The 22,861-nt window shown below is 41.4% G+C and overlaps 1 protein-coding gene across 5 annotated transcripts in view; it reads left to right on the forward strand.

Annotated features, from left to right (window-relative positions):
* The first annotated feature begins 279 nt into the window (after positions 1-279).
* The window catches only part of pik3ap1 (phosphoinositide-3-kinase adaptor protein 1), a 30,226-nt gene continuing 7,644 nt past the window's right edge, over positions 280-22,861 (forward strand). The window contains exons 1-17 of one of the 5 annotated variants that reach the window (XM_035799820.2): positions 280-542; positions 1,080-1,108; positions 1,462-1,887; positions 2,367-2,596; positions 7,795-7,939; positions 8,161-8,303; positions 9,102-9,234; positions 14,161-14,357; positions 14,544-14,730; positions 14,822-14,893; positions 15,721-15,957; positions 16,065-16,127; positions 16,242-16,441; positions 16,590-16,662; positions 20,052-20,219; positions 20,716-20,786; positions 22,658-22,758. In XM_035799820.2, coding sequence (XP_035655713.1) covers positions 1,464-1,887; positions 2,367-2,596; positions 7,795-7,939; positions 8,161-8,303; positions 9,102-9,234; positions 14,161-14,357; positions 14,544-14,730; positions 14,822-14,893; positions 15,721-15,957; positions 16,065-16,127; positions 16,242-16,441; positions 16,590-16,662; positions 20,052-20,219; positions 20,716-20,786; positions 22,658-22,758 — 2,444 coding nt within the window. In that variant the 5' untranslated portion in view covers positions 280-542; positions 1,080-1,108; positions 1,462-1,463. Of the gene's footprint in view, positions 543-1,079; positions 1,888-2,366; positions 2,597-7,794; positions 7,940-8,160; positions 8,304-9,101; positions 9,235-14,160; positions 14,358-14,543; positions 14,731-14,821; positions 14,894-15,720; positions 15,958-16,064; positions 16,128-16,241; positions 16,442-16,589; positions 16,663-20,051; positions 20,220-20,715; positions 20,787-22,657; positions 22,759-22,861 lie in introns of all 5 variants that reach the window. The other 4 variants (XM_035799796.2, XM_035799810.2, XM_035799831.2 and 1 more) reach the window with 4 other exon arrangements.

Raw genomic sequence — 22,861 nt, forward strand, 5'->3', positions numbered from 1 at the left:
GACAACTATCAGGTGTGCATGTGTGTGTGTGTGTGTGTGTGTGTGTGTGTGTGTGTGTGTGTGTGTGTGTGTGTGTTGGTGTGTTATTGGTGGTGTCAAATATAATGACTGTTTTGTGGTCTTCGTATGTTTGCTCTATCATTATTGTTTTGACTTGAGGTTTGTTTTAGGTTTTGTTAGTACAAACTTTGTGAGAAGAGATGACTCATGTCGCAAGCACTAGTTCATATCTACACAAATTACTACAGGATACAGTCTGCATTTCTTTCACACTCCTCTCAGGGGAATGTCTCACTGCTGTAACTGTTTTAGGAAGTGACACCGTGCCACTCAACATCAGGAAACTGTTTCTATTAATAGGGGGTTAGTTCGTGAAAGCTGTTCATGCGAAGAGCCTAAATTCAGCAGGAAAGAAAGAAGGGCTTAACTCCAAAAAGTGAGGACAGCCATTGACAAGGACAGATGTTTTGTGCTGTGGGGTGAGTTGATGCAACTGTTCTCAAACTTCACAATGGATAGAGTTGTCTCGTCTTCAGAAGCGGGTAAGAAGTGAACTTGTTGACGTCTTAAATGTCTTTCGTTTTTTGTCCGATGTTAGCCTGACAACAACATACAAATGTTTCTAATTGTACAAACCAATACTATAAGCACTCACTGCGCACTGTAGAACATATTGTTGGTCAATCAACAATTTAGCGGTGAAGAAAGAAGGGTTTGGTTTTAATGAATGCTTTCTTTGAGAAACTTAAATATGACATATACCTAAAAACGTTTCAAGAATCTGTTAAAATTGCTTTTTTGTAGTTGGACTGAATGTAAAACCATTTACAGATCTGCTTTGAAAATAAGGAAGTTAGTGTTTTACTCTTCCTGTAGTTAGTTAGCATTGGTGACATGTTTCTGCATGTCATCTCAGCAAAAGTTTTGCAAAACCATTTCTGTACATTATGATTGAAGCACATTTATGATTGCGGATAATAATGTTGGTTCAAACAAATGACACGTGTTTCTTAATAGTATGAATGTAGTGGTTTCTGCCAATAAAGAAGCCATACTTACGCTGTTTCTTTAACTCTTAGGTTTACAGGGATGAACTTGACTTGATGAAGTACGGTCATGAGTTGCAACAAATTACTCTGGTCAATGTTTGTTCAGCTCCCCATTGACTGTACTCTGTGTTGACATCTCAAACAGCATGTCTATTGATTCTTCTAACCACATCAACCTTGAAATCTCATAGCTCAGGCTGCTTTGGACACTTGGCCGTTGTGTACAGTTTTAGTGCAACGTTTAGCATAACCCCAGCTTTAGTACCCTGACTTTTCTCTTTCTCAAGAGAACAAAATAACTATAAAGATAATTTGATATAAACGTAGGCATATTAAGTACAGTTATGTTTATAAAAGTTATAGATATTTGAATAATTAATTGATAAAATAGATCCCATAATTTGTCTTCCAGCAATGTCTGGATTCCACTCCACGTGCGAGCTGTTGATTGTCCATTCTAGCGAGGCTCAGGAATGGGCAATGTATCTGCAAAAAATCTTGACGACTTCACGGAAGTTTCCCAAGAGGTCTATCGTATTGTATGCAGTTGACTGTGCTGATCAGCTACATGGATGTGACCTCAACATTTCCCATAATAGTAAATGCATTGTGCTGCTACTGACAGCCGCATTCCTAGACATTCTAGATGACCCTGAAGTCCTGGGCACTTTTCAGAGACTCCTACACCCTCCACACAGAGTGGTGGTGCTGTTGTGTGGAATATCAGAGGATGACATATTGACTGAATGGTTTGAGGACTGGCAGAGCTGGAGAAAACTTTATCCTGAAGATGAACCTGCTCTCTACATCTCCACCATTCTACAATCCATTGCTGACAGTATGTTCACTATAATACCCTTATAAAGTTTGGGGAAAGTATATTACATTTTTTTTTTTACCTTTATTTAACAAGGCACGTGAGTTGAGGGCAAATTCTTATTTATAATGACGGCTTACACGGCCAAACCCAGACAACGCTGGGCCAATTGTGCACTTCCCTATGGGACTCCCAATCACAGCCGGTTGTGAACTAGGGTGTCCGCAGTGACACCTCTAGCACTGAGCTGCAGAGCGTTAGATCGCTACGCCACTCAGGAGCCAGATACAGCCAGATTCTCATAACATTCAGACATAGGTTTACGTTTGGATTTTTGTTTCTCTGTTTAAAGTGCATGTAACCATTATTGAATTATACTCAGAGAATTACATACCATCTAGAACTTACAGGCTAAACGTTCAGTTCATTAAACTCACCCATTTCACAATTTTCAACTGAGACCTACCGATAGGTTTTTATTTTGACTTTGTATTCAAAAGGTAATACAGAAGAGGCTGGACATAATGTGGGAGCTATGGCAACAACAGAAGCAAAAGTCCCTGTGGTCCAGAACCCCAAAGCTGAGGGGACAGAGGATGAGTCAGTGACAGAACCAGAGTGTGTCCAGGATGAAAGTGACAATGTGAGAACAGAGGTCCACTCAAACCAGGCAACGAGCCCCACACATCCCTCCTGCCTCACTGTACAACCAAACAGAGTTCTATGTGGGGTAAGAATTGCTTAACATACTATACAGACAAGGCTGTAATGGCACTGAACAAAGTTCCAAAGATTTCTTCTGGACAGTACAGCATAAGGAAAGATTAATGGGACATAACCGGTACAGTGCCTTTAGAAGGTGCAGACTGAATTTTAAATGGATGAAAAAGAGGAGGAAGGGAAGCGCTGCTAAGGTACACAATAATCGATTTTGGTAGACAGAAGGTGCTCTTTGGTAAAAGGGTAAATTGGTTATCAAAAAGAAAGAATTAAAATGACTTTATTTGTATGGCATGTTCAATAGAAACAAAGTTTAAAAAATCTGCGTTTCGGCTGCATGGCCTTCATCAGGGAGTACAAAGAAATGATAATACAATGTCCTCTTTTAAACAGCTTTTTCCAATCAGTCCTAATTAGAAGAGGGTGTGGTTACAACATTGATTGGACAACACCTAGTAAGCAATACTATACACATTAAAAAGTGAAATACTGTAGATACAGTGCCTTGCGAAAGTATTCGGCCCCCTTGAACTTTGCGGCCTTTTGCCACATTTCAGGCTTCAAACATAAAGATATAAAACTGTATTATTTTGTGAAGAATCAACAACAAGTGGGACACAATCATGAAGTGGAACGACATTTATTGGATATTTCAAACTTTTTTAACAAATCAAAAACTGAAAAATTGGGCGTGCAAAATTATTCAGCCCCTTTACTTTCAGTGCAGAAAACTCTCTCCAGAAGTTCAGTGAGGATCTCTGAATGATCCAATGTTGACCTAAATGACTAATGATGATAAATACAATCCACCTGTGTGTAATCAAGTCTCTGTATAAATGCACCTGCACTGTATCTTATCAACATTGTTTACTCCAAGCTAGAAGCATCAGAACGCCTAGAAAGGTAGTTCTAACCTTAAATATGACTGGGCAAAGTGCCAAGAAAAGGAAAATAATCTATTACATAGTACACAGCAAACATGTACAACAACAGTCTGAACATAAACCATGAACTCAGCGAAAAAAGAAACGTCCTCTTACTGTCAACTGCATTTATTTTCAGCAAACTTAACATGTGTAAATATTTGTATGAACATAACAAGATCCAACAACTGAGACATAAACTGAACTGAAATTCCACAGACATGTGACTAACAGAAATGGAATATAGTGTCCCTGAACAAAGGGGGAGGTCAAAATCAAAAGTAACAGTCAGTATCTGGTGTGGCCACCAGCTGCATTAAGTTAAGTACTGCAGTGCATCTCATCCTCATGGACTGCACCAGATTTGCCAGTTCTTGCTGTGAGATGTTACCCCACTCTTCCACCAAGGCACCTGCAAGTTCCCAGACATTTCTGGGGGGAATGGCCCTAGCTCTCACCCTCCGATCCAACAGGTCCCAGACGTGCTCAATAGGATTGAGATCCGGACTATTCGCTGGTCATGGCAGAACACTGACATTCCTGTCTTGCAAGAAATCACGTACAGAACGAGCAGCATGGCTAGTGGCATTGTCATGCTGGAGGGTCATGTCAGGATGAGCCTGCAGGAAGGGAGGAGGCTGTCTTCCCTGTAACGCACAGCGTTGAGATTGTCTGCAATGAAAACAAGCTCAGTCCGATGCTGTGACACACCGCCCCAGACCATGACGGACCCTCCACCTCCAAATCAATCCCGCTCCAGGGTACAGGCCTCAGTGTAACGCTCATTCCTTCGACGATAAACGCGAATCCGACCATCACCTCTGGTGATACAAAACCGCTACTCGTCAGTGAAGAGCACTTTTTGCCAGTCCTGTCTGGTCCAGCGACGGTGGGTTTGTGCCCATAGGTGACGTTGTTGTCTGATGTCTGGTGAGGACCTGCCTTACCTTAGGCCTACAAGCCCTCAGTCCAGCCTCTCTCAGCCTATTGCGGACAGTCTGAGCACTGATGGAGGGATTGTGCATTCCCGGTGTAACTCGGGCAGTTGTTGTTGCCATCCTGTACCTGTCCCACAGGTGTGATGTTCAGATGTAAGTCAGAACTGTAGGATAAATAACAGGGGCATATAAGCAGACAATGAAAGGGCTTACAATATTTGATTATGACATTTCTCTAAAACAGGCTATAGACTACATGTGCACCACCAAGTCAGAACATTAGGCTAACTTCTGTGGGGGAGAGAGACCAAATTCTTAGGGTGATGGTCTACAAACAGCTTACTACATTCTCTGGATTTATGGTGCTTTCAAGACAACAGGGAACTGTGAAAAAAACTAGGTTGAATCATGACATCAGTGATCTTATAAATCCTTAAACCCAGACCCCGACTGCTTGTCTAGCTTGCTAGCTAATATTGTAAAAGTATGATTTTGACATCAGTCTAATCAAAGCTACAATAAATATAACTTGATTTGACGTCATTTTATTTGTGGCTCATGACCTTGAGACTTCTTGGACGGACACTTCTAATGTAAATACACTGCTCAAAAAAATAAAGGGAACACTAAAATAACACATCCTAGATCTGAATGAATGAAATATTCTTATTAAACCTAATGGCAGTCTGGCTACCTCTGGCGAGCACATGGAGGGCTGTGCGGCCCCCCAAAGAAATGCCACCCCACACCATGACTGACCCACCGCCAAACCGGTCATGCTGGAGGATGTTGCAGGGAGCAGAACGTTCTCCACGGAGTCTCCAGACTGTCACGTCTGTCACATGTGCTCAGTGTGAACCTGCTTTCATCAGTGAAGAGCACAGGGCACCAGTGGCGGATTTGCCAATCTTTGGTGTTCTCTGGCAAATGCCAAACGTCCTGCACGGTGTTGGGCTGTAAGCACAACCCCCACCTGTGGACGTCGGGCCCTCATATACCACCCTCATGGATTCTGTTTCTGACTGTTTGAGCAGACACATGCACATTTGTGGCCTGTTGGAGGTCATTTTGCAGGGCTCTGGCAGTGCTCCTCCTGCTCCTCCTTGCACAAAGGCGGAGGTAGCGGTCCTGCTGCTGGGTTGTTACCCTCCTACGGCCTCCTCCACATCTCCTGATGTACTGGCCTGTCTCCTGGTAGCGCCTCTATGCTCTGGACACTACGCTGACAGACCCAGCAAACCTTCTTGCCACAGCTCGCATTGATGGTCCATCCTGGATGAGCTGCACTACCTGAGCCACTTGTGTGGGTTGTAGACTCCGTCTCATGCTACCACTAGAGTGAAAGCACCACCAGCATTAAAAAGTGACCAAAGCATCAGCCAGGAAGCCTAGGAACTGAGAAGTGGTCTGGTCACCACCTGCAGAACCACTCTTTTATTGGGGGTGTCTTGCAAATTGCCTATAATTTCCACCTCTTGTCTATTCCATTTGCACAACAGCATGTGAAATTGATTGTCAATCAGTGTTGCTTCCTAAGTGGACAGTTTGATTTCACAGAAGTGTGATTGACTTGGAGTTACATTGTGTTGTTTAAGTGTTCCCTTTATTTTTTTGAGCAGTGTATATGACACCACCCAATGGGGCTTGAACTGCTTAGCTCTTCCTGTGGATTCGGGGGTGACGTAATGTCCCCATGAGTGACAGAACACTGAGCCAATCATTGCGCAACCAGAGAAGATTTCCAACGCCTATGCTCTGTACTTTCGCTGGCAGCCCCTCCACCACAGAAAGTACTGATCTAGGCTGAAACACCTGCATTTTGGAGCGTCCTTACTCAAGAAAGAGACCATGTTTGTTTGCGGCTTTATTAACTATTAACTACATTGTTTGCAAACTGATATGTGAAACAAATTGATGCCAAACTAACATGCAAAACAGGCAACAACAATATATATACAGTACCAAAAGTTTGGACACACCTACTCATTCAATGTTATCAAGGCAACGGGTGGCTACGGAAGAATTTCAAATATAACATATATTTTGATTTGTTTAACACTTTTTTGGTTACTACATGATTCCATATGTGTTGTTTCATAGTTTTGATGTCTTCACTATTATTCTACAATGTAGAAAATTGTAAAAAAATAAATAAAGAAAACCCCTGGAATGACTAGGTGTGTAAAAACCTTTGACTGGGACTGTATTTAATAAAACATTTGTTTATTTATTTATTTCATAAACAGGTGGGGCAGAGCCTTTACAGCCCCACCTGCCCTGAAGGATGGTTTGCCACTGTCCACAATACTAACCTAAATGACAGAGTGAAAAGAAGGAAGCCTGTACAGAAACATTTTTATCCCCAAAACATGCATCCTGTTTGCAATTACGCACTAAAGTAAAACTGCAAAAAATGTGTCAAAGAAATTGGCCTAAATACAAAGCGTTATGTTTGGGGCAAAACCAACACATCATTGAGTACCACTCTTCATATTTTCAAGCATTGTGGTGGCTGCATCATGTTATGGATATGTTTGTCATCGGCAAGGACTAGGGAGTTTTTAGGATAAAAAGAAACTGAATAGAACTAAGCACAGGCAAAATCCTAGAGGAAAACCTGGTTCAGTCTGTTTTCCAACAGACACTGGGAGTTTAAATTCACCTTTCCGCAGGACAATAACCTAAAACAGAAGGCTAAATATAAGAATCTATGGCAAGACTTGAAAATGTCTGTCTAGCAACGATCAACAAGCAACTTGACAGAGCTTGAATAATTTTTGTAGGAATATTGTACAATCCAGGTGTGCAAAGCTCTTAGAGGCTTACCTAGAAAGACTCACAGCTCTAATCGCTGTCAAATGTGATTCTAAAAGGTCTCAAGGTTGTGAATACTTATGATATTTCTGTATTTCATTTTCAATACATTTGAAAACATTTCTAAAACATGTTTTCACTTTGTCATTATTGGGTATTGTGTGTAGATGGGTGAGGTTTTTAAATTTTTTTTATAAATTTTTAATTCCGGCTGCAACGCAACAAGGTAAGTCAAGGGGGTAGAATACTTTCTGAAGGCAATGTACATGATACTGTCATAAGTGTAACAGTTGTTGGAGTGTATGGTGTTGGACAACCATGCCTCTTTGTTACTATCATTTTTGGTGTGTGAATTCGTCTGATTATTTCTTGATTCATATCGAGGCGCACCCTTAAATTACACTCAAATTATAATCAGCTCAGGACAACTTTATTTGCAAGTGCAGGTTTTTTGGGGGCCAACTCCTATTAAGCCTAGAATACAATTGCTTCCAGTATCTGATGTCTCCATGATGACTGTACATGTTTTACAGGACCATGCAACTATTTTCATAATCTTTTCAAATAAACTGCACAACCAATTGAAAGTGGAGGTGGAGTTTTCCTCTAAAGATTCAGCTGCAAAACGGGTTTTAGGGATTTTGGAGAATGAATACACCATCAGTGTTAATGCGCCTGGTAAGTAGGCTAACCTTTAGAGACTTTCGATCGCAAAGCTATGGAGAAAAATTTAGACCGACCAGTCTTCTGTTTCACTTTCACCTATTATTCTATTTCACTATTACATTCTTATTGTGGACATTTCTTTGACCAATGTGAATAACTTGAAGTGATTTGCCAGCCACTATTCTGTACAGTAGATAAAGAATGCTAACCCAGATAAATGTTATCTTTACCAGATATGCCAGCAGGAGAGGTGTCACTCACTCTGCATGGCAATGACTCACCAGTCTGTTTGAGGCCTGTAACATACTACACAGCCATGGGAGAAGTCAGTCGTTACCTTGAACTTGCAGCTGCTCCCATGGACTTTATGTGTCAGGTGAGAGTGCTCAGTATAGAGTGAAAACAGAATACTGAAGACTGACAAACTCTGTTTTCAACACCTCTAAATAATTGATTTTGAAAGGGATAGTTCACCCAAAATACAAAATAACATATTGTTTTCTTAACCCTGTAAGCAGTGTATGGACAAGGTTTGACAGCAATCCATGCTTTGTTTCTAAGTTTCTATGGCACTGTTTCCAAATTCTAACATTTTATCATTTGTGCCAAATCCAAGTCCTGGTGCCGATATTAGAATTTTTTCCAAATCATCCGAAAGTATCTCAAAATCATTGTGAAGCTCAACAAAATCACTTTTAGATTATTTGAACATGATGTATGAAAAACGCTAATATCGGTACCATGACTTGAGTCCCTGTTACCATTTACTAGGCTTGCAACAAGCTAAGGTGCTGGGGATGGGCTTAAAATGAAAGCTACGGCCCCAAGCATCGGGGGTTCCATCCCAGTGATAAGCACACATTTTGTGTTTTAACCGTATCCCAAACCTTAACCTTAACCAGTTGGAATTACTGCCTAAACTTACATTTCGGTTTTGTTTTTGTGCAGTTTGACTGAAAGCTAACATATGGCGAATACGCTGTAATTAAAAGGGCTTAAGAGGCCATCTCCTGTTGCCTGCAGTTATGTCAAATGTCTAAATATTTCATTGGAGGCTGCACTGCATTTCACACAGGCTAAAGCTTCAAGGAAACCTACAAAACATTTATATTTCAATTCTTTAGAACATATTCTACTTCCTTCAATAGTGTGTTGTTCATTTCTATGTTTCTAGGCATTCAATATCACATCCAATGCCACAGAGTCACTTGACAATATGCTGACAGACTCGTTAAAAGGCAGGATTCGTGCAAGTGGAATTCATGTGTTTGGAATCAGACAGATTGAGAAAGACAATATGGCTGCATGTAAGTGCTTTACATTTTGAGCAGAAAATATAATCGAATGATACATTTGCTTGTCTACACACGTAACAGTTCTATTGAAACTGCTATTGCGCGTTTTTGTTGTAAGGAGAAAACATGTGCTAGCTAGTTTCTAGTGAATACTTACACTACATTGTTGTAGATGTTTCACAAGAGAGTAAAGGGAGTTCCTCAAACAATTCAACTAATCTCAGTTAGGCATTTTTTTAATCATATTATTTCAAGTCAAGTGATAGTTGCGGCCAAATATATTGGCACCATTGCACTTTCCCCTATTTCTTATAAAATAAGTTGACATTTAAACATTTGGCCATCAGACCTTGTAATTGGATTTTCCACATTACATTTTTTAAAACTTAAGTTTACTATTTTAATTGAGGAAATAAAGATAAATGGCATTGCAATATTATTGCCACCCAGGACCTAGTAATTGGTTGCACAGCCTTTGGCCAAGATAAATACAGACAAATGCGTCTTGTTAACTGCAGTTTTCTACTGGCAATTTGGCCCACTTTTTAGCAACAAACTGCTCTAATTCTTCAATGATTAATGGGTGCCCTCCAACTGCTGTTTTCAGATCTCGCCATAAGTTTTGGATGTGATTCGATGGACACTCCAAAACAGTCCAGCATCTCTTACTGAATCATTCCTGGGTGCTTTCTGAATTGCGTTTGGGGTCGTTTTCCTGCTGGAAAACCCATAACCTTCAATGGGGACCCAGTTTTTGGATACCGGGTTGAACATTGGACTCCAAAACACCTGATAATCTGCTGATTTCATGATTTCTTGCACGCATTCAAGGCTCCCAGTACCAGAGGCAGCAAAGCAACCCCACAGCATTATCAAACCTCGCCATATTTGACTGTCGGGAGGTTGTTATTTTCTTTGAATGCTTCATTTGTCTGTCAGTAAACACAGCACTGATCTGTATTGCTAATTTCATTTCATTGGTCCACATAACATGTTCCCCAGGATTTAGGCTTGTTTTAGGTGGGGTTTTGAGTTCAATCAGGCTTTCTTCTGTCTCCTTCAGCAGTGGAGTCTTTCTATGATTTGTTTACCAACAACAAAATGAAGCATTCAAAGAAAAGAACATCTACCCTACAATCAAACATGGGGGAGGTTCGATAATGCTGTGGCGTTGCTTTGCTGCCTCTGGTACTGGAAGCCTTGAATGTGTGCAAGACATCATGAAATCATCAGACTATCAAATCAAAGTGTACTTGTCACGTGCGCTGAATACAACAGGTGTAATAGATCTTGAATGCAAGTGAAATGCTTACTTACAGGCTCTAACCAATAGTGCAAAAAAGTATTAGGTGAATAATAGGTAAGTAAAGAAATAAATCAACAGTATAAAGATAGGCTATATACAGTGGCGAGGCTATAAAAGTGGCGAGGCTATAAAAGTAGAGAGGCTACATACAGACACCGGTTAGTCAGGCTGATTGAGGTAGTATGTACATGTAGATATGGTTAACGTGACTATGCATATATGATGAACAGAGAGTAGCAGTAGCGTAAGAGGGGTTGGCGGGTGGCGGGACACAATGCAGATAGCCCGGTTAGCCAATGTGCGGGAGCACTGGTTGGTCGGGCCAATTGAGGTAGTATGTACATTAATGTATAGTTAAAGTGATTATGCATATATGATAAACAGAGAGTAGCAGCAGTGTAAAAAGTTGTTTCGGAGTGCAATGTTCAACCCATGTCAGCAAACTGTCTCTGTTGAAGATTGTGGGTCTTCCAGCAGGATAACAACCCCAAAAACACATCAAAAGCATGTTGGAATTGTTAAAAAAAGAAATGCTGGACTGTTCTGGAGTGGTCAGCAAGAGTCTAGTGTAACGTCGTTCTTCGTTTGTCGAAAGAGAGTCGGACCGAAATGCAGCGTAGTGGTTACTCATGTCTTTAATGAAGAGATCGCGATACATGAAATAACTATTACATATACAAAAACAACAAACGGAACGTGAAACCTAATACAGCCTATCTGGTGAACCTACACAGAGACAGGAACAATCACCCACAAAATACAAAGCGAAACCAGGCTACCTAAATACGGTTCCCAATCAGAGACAACGAGAATCACCTGACTCTGATTGAGAACCGCCTCAGGCAGCCAAGCCTATACAACACCCCTAATCAGCCGCGATCCCAACTACTACAAACCCCAATACGAAAATACAATAACATAAACCCATGTCACACCCTGGCCTGACCAAATATATAACGAAAACACAAAATATAATGACCAAGGCGTGACATCTAGATCTGAATCACATACATGACCTTTGGCGAGAGCTGAAAAAACAGTTGGTGGAGGGCACCCCTCAAACATTGAATGATTAGATATGTTTGCTACTGGAGAGTGGCCCAAATTTCCAGTAGAAAGATGCATCAAGCTCACAAGAAGCATTTGTTGGCAGTTATCTTGGCTAGTCATTTTGTTCATGCTATTTGTTTTAATAACTTAAGTTAACAAAAATGTCATTTGCTCTGCAATGTTGAAATCCAAAACAATGAGTGGAGACATTTTATTATTTTAATTTCAATTTATTTTAGAAGAAATAGGGAATAATTTCAGAATAGCGCAACTGTTTTTGCTTTTTTTTAATGGGGAAAAAAATGCAGACAGTGGCTCTAAGCAGAGTTGGTGTCAATTCCATTTAAAAATAGGGGGTTGATTGAAATTCCCTATATATTGGGAATCAAAAGACACTAAAACATAAAGAATGAAGAAAAACAAACGTTCAATTTGGGTTATAACAGTTTGTAGTAATTTGTAGTAAGCAAGCCCAAAAGCCATGTATAAGTTATTTTCTTATTTCTTTGGCATTACCATTTAATTACAGGAACTTTTACAGATTATGCCTTATATTAATTACAGATTGTGACATTAAATTTACTCTGACAGTCATCTTAGTTCATAGTCGGATGTACAGTGGGGAGAATAAGTATTTGACACACTGCCGACTTTGCAGGTTTTCCTACTTACAAAGCATGTAGAGGTCTGTAATTTTTTATCATAGGTACACTTCAACTGTGAGAGAAAATCACATTGTATGATTTTTAAGTAATTAATTAGCATTTTATTGCATGACATAAGTATTTGATACATCAGAAAAGCAGAACTTAATATTTGGTACAGAAACCTTTGTTTGCAATTACAGAGATCATACGTTTCCTATAGTTCTTGACCAGGCTTGCACACACTGCAGCAGGGATTTTGGCCCACTCGTCCATACAGACTTTCTCCAGATCCTTCAGGTTTCGGGGCTGTCGCTGGGCAATACAGACTTTCAGCTCCCTCCAAAGATCTTCTATTGGGTTCAGGTCTGGAGACTGGCTAGGCCACTCCAGGACCTTGAGATGCTTCTTATGGAGCCACTCCTTAGTTGCCCTGGCTGTGTGTTTCGGGTCTGCTGGAAGACTCAGCCACGACCCACCTTCAATGCTCTTACTGAGGGAAGGAGGTTGTTGGTCAAGATCTCGCGATACATGGCCCCATCCATCCTCCCCACAATGCGGTGCAGTCATCAAGTCCCCTTTGCAGAAAAGCATCCCTAAAGAATGATGTTTCCACCTCCATGCTTCATGGTTGGGATGGTGTTCTTGGGGTTGTACTCATCCTTCTTCTTCCTCCAAACACGGCGAGTGGAGTTTAGACCAAGAAGCTCTATTTTTTGTCTCATCAGACCACATGACCTTCTCCCATTCCTCCTCTGGATTATCCAGATGATCATTGGCAAACTTCAGATGGGCCTGGACATGCGCTGGCTTGAGCAGGGGGACCTTGCGTGCGCTGCAGGATTTTAATCCATGACGGCGTAGTGTGTTACTAATGGTTTTCTTTGAGACTGTGGTCCCAGCTCTCTTCAGGTCATTGACCAGGTCCTGCCGTGTAGTTCTGGGCTGATCCCTCACCTTCCTCATGATCATTGATGCCCCACGAGGTGAGATCTTGCATGGAGCCTCAGACCGAGGGTGATTGACCGTCATCTTGAACTTCTTCCATTTTCTAATAATTGCGCCAACAGTTGTTGCCTTCTCACCAACCTGCTTGCCTATTGTCCTGTAGCCCATCCCAGCCTTGTGCAGGTCTACAATTTTATCCCTGATGTCCTTACACAGCTCTCTGATTTTGGCCATTGTGGAGAGGTTGGAGTCTGTTTGATTGAGTATGTGGACAGGTGTCTTTTATACAGGTAACAAGTTCAAACAGGTGCAGTTAATACAGGTAATGAGTGGAGAACAGGAGGGCTTCTTAAAGAAAAACTAACTGTTCTGTGAGAGCCGGAATTCTTACTGGTTGGTAGGTGATCAAATACTTGTGTCTGTCATGCAATTAAATGCAAATGAATGACTTAAAAATCATACAATGTGATTTTCTGGATTTTTGTTTTAGATTCTGTCTCTCACAGTTGAAGTGTACCTATGATAAAAATTACAGACCTCTACATGCTTTGTAAGTAGGAAAACCTTGTTCTCCCCACTGGATATAAATCCATCCTAAAGCAGACAGTTATGGTTATGAAATTGGATAAATGGGACACTTCAAGAAAAATAAGTTGCAAAAAAGTGATTTATTTCATATGACTGATGAACTACTATTCACCTGCTGTAACCTGCTTTTATCTGGCACATCCAAAAATGTTATCTGGACATTCAGAAATGCCATCAAATTATTTATTTTTATCTAAGAGTCCAAGAATCTTATCCCCATTGAGTTACGTTGACATCCAGGGATATGATCCAAGGTCCAAAAGGTCAATACATTCTGTGTCCTAGGTGAATTGGGAACATTTCTTTTTTTATAAAGTTCAACTTATATCCTGAAGGTTTTGAGTCTTCAAGAATGTTCATAACAAGTGGAATAGATCACATTTGACTGTTTTTGTCACTTAGATCAGCGAAAGCAGGAGCTTCCCACCCTGCTTCATTTTGCTGCAAAGTATGGGCTGAAGAAGCTTACCACAGTCCTGCTACAGTGTCCAGGTGCCTTGCAGGCCTACAGCGTGATGAATAAGAATGGAGACTACCCAAATACACTGGCAGAGAGGAGCGGCTTCTCTGACCTGAGACAGTTCATGGACGACTTTGTGGTAAGTCCATTGTTAGTATATTCATTCAGTGATGTGTTTATCTTGTATCTCTCTAGTGTGATCTCAATTTTGGGAAATGCTCTGGATTGCACAACAATGATTTCGAATAACAGCCACAGGTAAATCTTATTGTGGTAACTTTGTGAAATCATATCTTTAGTGAAGACTAAGATATCTTGTATGTAGGAGACGGCTGACATGCTGAAGTCTCATATCAAAGAGTCCATCTCGGCTGAAGAAGATGAGGATGTGTACGAGTCCACTTCCAACTCCTCTCGAGATATCATCATGAAATATTCCCTAAACCCCGGGTGCCAAGAAGACATCTATGAGTCCATGATGGGGTTAAACCCAGACTACATGGAAGACCTTTGTATGATTAATTACATGAAGTACCATTTTCCTTTGATGATGATGACGATGATGATGGATTACTATTATCTTTGAATATTTATTTCCCTCAGATGAGGACATGGAGAAGGCATTAGGAGAGTCGCATAACCCAGAAGAAATCATACTTAGAAAATTCTTTCAAGGTAAATTGACAAAATACTAATGGTGGAAACCAATATCGATTATTCAATATGATATTGATATCATTTGATATCGATAAACAGTGCATTTGAAAAGTATTCAGAATCCTTGACTTTTTCCACATTTTGCCTTAATTCTAAAATGGATGAAATGTTTTTTTTTCTCTTCTCATCAATCTATACACAATGCCCTATAATGACAAAGTAAAAATAGGTTTTTAGACATTTTTGCAAATATAAAAACTGAAATATTACATTTACGTAGTTATTCAGATTTGCTCTGTACTTGTTGAAGCACTTTTGACAGAGATTTACAACATTGAGTCTTCTTGGGTATGACGCTCCAAGCTTTGCACACCTGTATCAAATCGGGTTCAAGTCCGGGCTCTGGCTGGGCCACTCAAGGACATTCAAAGACTTGTCCCGAAGCCAGTTCTGCGTTGTCTTGGCTGTGTGCAAAGTACTGTGTTAAGGGTCTGAATACTTAAATGTAAATGTGATATAACCGTTTTAGATTTTTATTAACTTTACAAAAATCTCTAAAACCTGTTTGTGTTTGTCATTACGGGTATTGAGTGTAGATTGATGATAGTGTCTTAATATTATCTGAATGCACTATAATTGTCTGCTTATGGGCCCTCAATGTTTGATTGGGGTTCTCATTGTCTTTAAACTGGTTGGGTAAGTTGATGTCCCCAGAGCATTCACATCTGGCTCAAGGGGCAATTAACAGTTGTCTAAACTTCACTACAAAATACTGTACTGCATTGTACTGTAATTGGACTTGTGGACGTACTCTTTTTTTCAACAAATTGTGTGGCTTTTTTAAGGGAAACCTGATGCAGTTGTGGCCCAAGTTGGGGAGCATACAGCTAATGAAGAGGTGGAAGAACCAGAGGGGTTTGAGGAGGAAGACCCTTACAACATGTGTGCTCAAGATCAAATCTATGACACGGTGGACGAGAATGCGACCTATATCCCAGACATTTTAAACCGTCCACCAGCTCCAATTCCGAGACCTGCAACGTTTTCAGAGCCTGAGGAGTCCAAGACCTACATCTCAAGAGGTACATGACTGAACAGCACAAGTGTTCTCCAAAGCTATTAGCTAGTGCATAAGTCGCCAAACCAGCGGTGTATTTAAGGTTCAGGTGAATGACTATGCTTTTCACAGTGTTTTCGGGAAATGAAGAATCAAATCCACAGAGGAACCTCAGAGAAGTCCCATCAAACACAGGTACATATCAAATTGAACATCACTTGAGATTTTATTTTCTATGCATTGCACATTGCCCTGAATCACAGCTTCTCCACTAATTAGTTAACAATGTATGTGACTCCAAACCTCCAGTGAGGCCTGTGAGTGACGGAGGGGCCACCTCCTCTTCCCACGACCCCTATGCTGGAATGAAGACCCCAGGCCAGAGGCAGCTCATAGCCTTGCAGGAGAAAGTGAAGGTGGGGGTCCTGAGTGTGGATGATGCTGTGCAGGAATTCAAGACCTGGCAGTTGGACCAGGATAGGAGATCTCAGTCTCTGCGCTATCAACAGGTACAGTAGTAGATTATAGTTAATACTCATATCTCTTGGCAGAACACAAGAAACCAATATTTTCTGTGGCCCGGGCCTAGCTTTTGGGTGGACAATGATTATCTGAAATACTACCTCCACGAATTCAGAAAAAGTTTTTTTGTCGCAGGAAAATCTGAAAAGATTACGAGACAGCATTTCCAGACGCCATAAAGAGGGGGAGAAGATTGGGAAGGAGATTGGTAGGCATATTTGGAGACTCTTCTATACTTTGCCTCTACATGTGACAAGAGCATACTGTATTTTATAGGCTACTTCAACTGCAATTACAGTACCAGTCAAAAGTTTGGACACACCTACTTGTTCCAGGTTTTTTCTTAATTTTACTATTTTCTACATTGTAGAATAATAGTGAAGACATCACAACTATGAAATAACACATATGGAATAATGTGGTAACCAAAAAAAGTGTTAAACAAATCCAAATATATTTTATATTTGAAATTCTTCAAAGTAGCCACCCTTTGCCTTGATGACAACTTTGCACATTTCATTTATCAAGCTACTGAAAAGTGTACATTTTTTATTTTAATAGCCTTTCCTCTTTGACTATGCCTACAATTCCATAAGACAGCATTAGTGGTCACATTTGATCAGTTGTGTAAAGTACTTAAAAACTTCTTTGGGATCGGTGTCCATTCCTCAGGACAGTTGAGGTAACATAGGCTAATGCAATTAGCATGAGGTTGTAAGTAACCAGGACATAGATATGTCTGATATTGGCAGAAAGCTTAAATTCTTGTTAATCTAACTGCACTGTCCAATTTACAGTAGCTATTACAGTAAAATAATATCATGCTATTGTTTGAGGAGAGTGCACAATTTTGAACATGAAAAGTAATTAATAAACAAATTAGGCACATTTGGGCAGTCTTGATTGAACATAAATGCAATGGTTCGTTGGATCAGTCTAAAACTGTGCATATACACTGAATCCATCTAAAATCTAGGCCAAAATCTAAATTGCATCTGGGCTGGAGTTATACATTATGGCCTTTCTCTTGCATTTCAAAGATGATGGTACAAAAAAATACAAAGAAGTAGCCTTTTGTTGTCCCCAGCACAATGTGCTCCTGTGTAATGATCATGCTGTTTAATCAGCTTCTTGATATTCCACACCCGTCAGGTGGATGGATTATCTTGGCAAATTCAAATTGCTCACTAACAGGGATGTAAACTCATTTGTGCAACATTTTTTTGAGAAATAAGCTATTCGTGCCTATGGAAATATTTTATGCATATGAAATATTTTATTTCCCAAACCAGAAACCGTTGATTGATGGCAGCATTTGCGAGAAACTGAAAGCGCGAACCACTGCTTTTAACCAGGGCAAGGTGACCGGAAACATGACCCAATACAAACAGTGTAGCTATTCCCTCCGCAAGACAATCAAACAAGTATCAGTATAGAGACAAAGTAGAGTCGCAATTCAACGGCTCAGACACAAGAGGTATGTGGCAGGGTCTATAGTCAATCACGGTTTACAAAAAGAAAACCAGCCCCGTCGTGGACCAAGATATCTTGCGAAATAACTTTTTTGCTCGCTTTGAGGACAATACAGTGCCACAGACACGGCCCGCTACCAAAACCTGCGGGCTCTCCTTCACTGCAGCCGACGTGAGTAAAACATTTAAACGTGTTAACCCTCGCAAGGCTGCAGGTCCAGACGGCATCCCCAGCCGCGTCCTCAGAGCATGCGCAGACCAGCTGGCTGGTGTGTTTACGGACATATTCAATCAATCCTTATCCCAGTCTGCTGTTCCAACATGCTTCAAGAGGGCCATCCTTGTTCCTGTTCCCAAGAAAGCTAAGGTAACTGAGCTAAACGACTACTGCCCCATAGCACTCACTTCCGTCATCATGAAGTGCTTTGAGAGACTAGTCAAGCACCATATCACCTCCACCCTACCTGACACCCTAGACTCACTGCAAGTTGCTTACCGCCCCAATAGTTCCACAGACGACGCAATCGCAACCACACTGCCCTAACCCATCTGGAGAGGAATACCTATGTGAGAATGCTGTTCATCGACTACAGCTCAGAATTTAACACCATAGTACCCTCCAAACTCATCATCAAGCTTGAGAACCTGGGTCTAGACCCCACCCTGTGCAATTGGGTACTGGACTTCGAGATGGGCCGCCCCCAGGTGGTGAGGGTAGGTAACAACATCTCCACCCCGCTGATCCTCAACACTGGGGCCCCACAAGGGTGCGTTCTGAGCCTTCTCCTGTACTCCCTGTTCACCCACGACTGCGTGGCCATGCACGCCTCCAACTCAATCATCAAGTTTGCGGACGACACTACAGTGGTAGGCTTGATTACCAACAACGACGAGACGGCCCACAGGGAGGAGGTGAGGGCCCTCGGAGTGTGGTGTCAGGAAAATAACCTCACACTCAACGTCAACAAAACAATTGAGATGATTTTGGACTTCAGGAAACAGCAGGGGGTGCACCCCCCTATGCACATCGACGGGACAGTAGTGGAGAGGGTAGTAAGTTTCAAGTTCCACATCACGGACAAACTGAATTGGTCCACCCACACAGACAGCATTGTGAAGAAAGCGCAGCAGCGCCTCTTCAACCTCAGGAGGCTGAAGAAATTCGGCTTGTCACCAAAAGCACTCACAAACTTCTACAGATGCACAATTGAGAGCATCCTGTCGGGCTGTATCAACGCCTGTTACAGCAACTGCTCAGCCCACAACCGTAAGGCTCTCCAGAGGGTAGTGAGGTCTGCACAACGCATCACCGGGGGCAAACTACCTGCCCTCCAGGACACCTACACCAACCAATGTCACAGGAAGGCCATAAAGATCAAGGACAACAACCACCCGAGCCACTGCCTGTTCACCCCGCTATCATCCAGAAGGCGAGGCCAGTATAGGTACATCAAAGCAGGGACCGAGAGACTGAAAAACAGCTTCTATCTCAAGGCCATCAGACTGTTAAACAGCCACCACTAACATTGAGTGGCTGCTGCCAACATACTGACTCAACTCCAGTCACTTTAATAATGTAAAAATGTATGAAAAAATGTATCACTAGCCACTTTAAACAATGCCACTTCATATAATATTTACATACCCTACACTACTCATCTCATATGTATATACTGTACTCGATACCATCTACTGCATCTTGCCTATGCCGTTCTGTACCATTCTCATTCATATATTTGTATTTACATATTCTTCATTCCTTTACACTTGTGTGTATAAGGTAGTTGTTGTGAAATTGTTAAGTTAGATTACTCGTTGGTTATTACTGCAATGTCGGAACTAGAAGCACAAGCATTTCTCTACACCCGCATTGACATCTGCTGACCATGTGTATGTGACAAATCAAATTTGATTGATTGATTGATTGATTTCAGCTCATGAAACATGGGATCAACACTTTACATGTTGCGTTTATATTTTTGTCCAGTATAAAATCATGATAATGTTACAGTAAAACACTTAAATGGAAATACTTTGGAACATATACTGTATGTACTGTATATATGACATGTAGCTTATTGTTGATGATTGATGCTTATTGTTGATCTGTCCTCTTCCCTGTGAGGTCTGGAGATAAGCGCCCCTTTGCAGAGGAACCTTAACTGGGGCTCGAACATGGCTGTGGAGTGTTCTGTGTATGAACCTGCCCCACAGGTCATGACTGAAACCCCTCCTGTGGCCCAGCCAATCCAGAGAAGCACTTGGAAGACTGGCAGTACCTCCAGCACATCCAGTGAGTCTTATCTGTCATTTTCATGTCACTATGATCCTTACGTCAGGATGGCAGTCAAAAATGACAGCTGATGTAGTTTTGATGTTGGATATATTGCAAGATGATGTTAGCGTGGATTGTCTTGATCAATAATCTGTTTTAGTAGAAAGATTATTTTATAAGAACTTACTTTTCTTCGCAGAGGTGATGAAATCTGCAACACGCTGTCATTTGTTGTGCTGATCAACTCTGATTATTTCCATATCATCTATGGTCATTATGTCTAAAAGATTAGACCGGTAGCTGCAGTTCTCTCCCCATTATTGTTGTTTTACTCAGCTACTCTCTCTGAGTCGCCTTCATCTGTAGCTATTAATGTGCGCTTAAGCCTACTGGCTGAAGGAGGGGGGGAGTTCATCACATCCTACTGCAGGCTCTTAACTCTTCAAGAAATTGTTTCACATTTACTTGTCGTGTTTCTTTCCTGAGCGTATAGTTTTGACTTTTACTTTCTCAGGTAGTGGCAGTAACAGACTCAGCACACATAGTAACATGAGCTACAGCAGTGGAACTGAGCCTGAGTTTGAGGTAAGGCCAAATTGTTCTTCAAAGCCCAGTTCACCCAACACGCTTCTGATATATTTAGTCAACAAAGCAAAATAGCTTATCCTTATTCCTACATGTAGTTGCTGAGAGACATTAAATCCAATTGAGTCAAATCACCGCAAAAAGCGTTACGTTATAAAAACCTTTGTAATTGATCTAAAGCATCTTGATATTTAAAAATCATACTTAGGAAGGCACCATGTACAGTTGTGGCCAAAAGTTTTGAGAATGACACAAAAATGTATTTTCACAAACTCTGCTACCTCAGTTTGTATGATGGCAATTTGCATATACTCCAGAATGTTATGAAGAGTGATCAGATGAATTGCAATTAATTGCAAAGTCCCTCTTTGCCATGCAAATTAACTGAATCCCCCAAAAAACATTTACACTGCATTTCAGCCCTGCTACAAAAGGACCAGCTGACATCATGTCAGTGATTCTCTCGTTAACACAGGTGTGAATGTTGACGAGGACAAGGCTGGAGAGCACTCTGTCATGCTGATTGAGTTCGAATAACAGACTGGAAGCTTCAAAAGGAGGGTGGTGCTTGGAATCATTGTTCTTCCTCTGTCAACCATGGTTACCTGCAAGGGAACATGTGCCCTTTTTGTGATTTGCACAAAAAGGGCTTCACAGGCAAGGATATTGCTGCCAGTAAAATTGCACCTAAATCAACCATTTATCGGATCATCAAGAACTTCAAGGAGTGTGGTTCAATTGTTGTGAAGAAGGCTTTAGGGCCCCAAGAAAGTCCAGCTAGCACCAGGACCGTCTCCTAAAGTTGATTCAGCTGCGGGATCGGGGCACCATCAGTACAGAGCGTGCTCAGGAATGGCAGCAGGCAGGTGTGAGTGCATCTGCACGCACAGACAGGCGAAGACCCTTGCAGGATGGCCTGGTGTCAAGAAGGGCAGCAAAGAAGCCACTTCTCTCCAGCAAAAACCTCAGGGACAGACTGATATTCTGCAAAAGGTACAGTGATTGGACTGCTGAGGCCTGGGGTAAAGTCATTTTCTCTGATGAATCCCCTTCCCGATTGTTTGGGGCATCCGGAAAAAAGCTTGTCCGGAAAAGACAAAATGAGCTCTACCATCAGTCCTGTGTCATGCCAACAGTAAAGCATCCTGAGACCATTCATGTATGGGGTTGCTTCTCAGCCAAGGGAGTGGGCTCATTCACAATTTTGCCTAAGAACACAGCCATGAATAAAGAATGGTACCAACACATCCTCTGAGAGCAACTTCTCCCAACAATCCAGGAACAGTTTGGTGACGAACAATACCTTTTCCAGCATGATGGAGCACCTTGCCATAAGGCAAAAGTGATAACTAAGTGGCTTGGGGAAGAAATCATCGATATTTTGGGTCCATGGCCAGGAAACTCCCCAGACCTTTATCCCATTGAGAACTTGTGTTCAATCCTCAAGATGTGGGTGGACAAACAAAAATCCGCAAATTCTGACAAACTCCAAGCATTGATTATGCAAGAATGGGCTGCCATCAGTCAGGATGTGGCCCAGAAGTTAATTGACAGCAGCCAGGACGGTTTGAGGAGGTCTTGAAAAAGAAGGGTCAACACTGCAAATATTGACTCTTTGCATCAACTTTATGTGATTGACACTTATGAAATGCTTGTAATTATACTTCAGTATTCCATAGTAACATCTGACAAAAATATATAAAGAGACTGAAGCAGCAAACTTTGTGAAAATTAATACTTGTGTCATTCTCAAAACTTTTGGCCATGACAATGTACTCTTGTCAATGTATTTACAATGTTCTCTGTCAATGTCTCTTTTGTCGATAACCTGATTATTAATTATGCTTTATATTGATTTGATCCATGGAAAGGACACAGTTGACTTCATCCCTCTTCCTCCACGACCCCCAAGGATCGTTGAGTCCGCACCTCTACTTCCTCCCCCCAGAATCCCACCACGACTCCCAGACCGGTAAGCCCACTCTCTGGGGAAGAGAGGCCCTTTCATACGTTCCTGTGTCAGTATCACAGAAACTTCATGCAACTTGATTACAGAATGTAATTGCATGTTATGC

This window comes from Oncorhynchus keta, chromosome 2 (genome assembly GCF_023373465.1).
Source record: "Oncorhynchus keta strain PuntledgeMale-10-30-2019 chromosome 2, Oket_V2, whole genome shotgun sequence".
Classification (NCBI taxonomy): domain Eukaryota; kingdom Metazoa; phylum Chordata; class Actinopteri; order Salmoniformes; family Salmonidae; genus Oncorhynchus; species Oncorhynchus keta.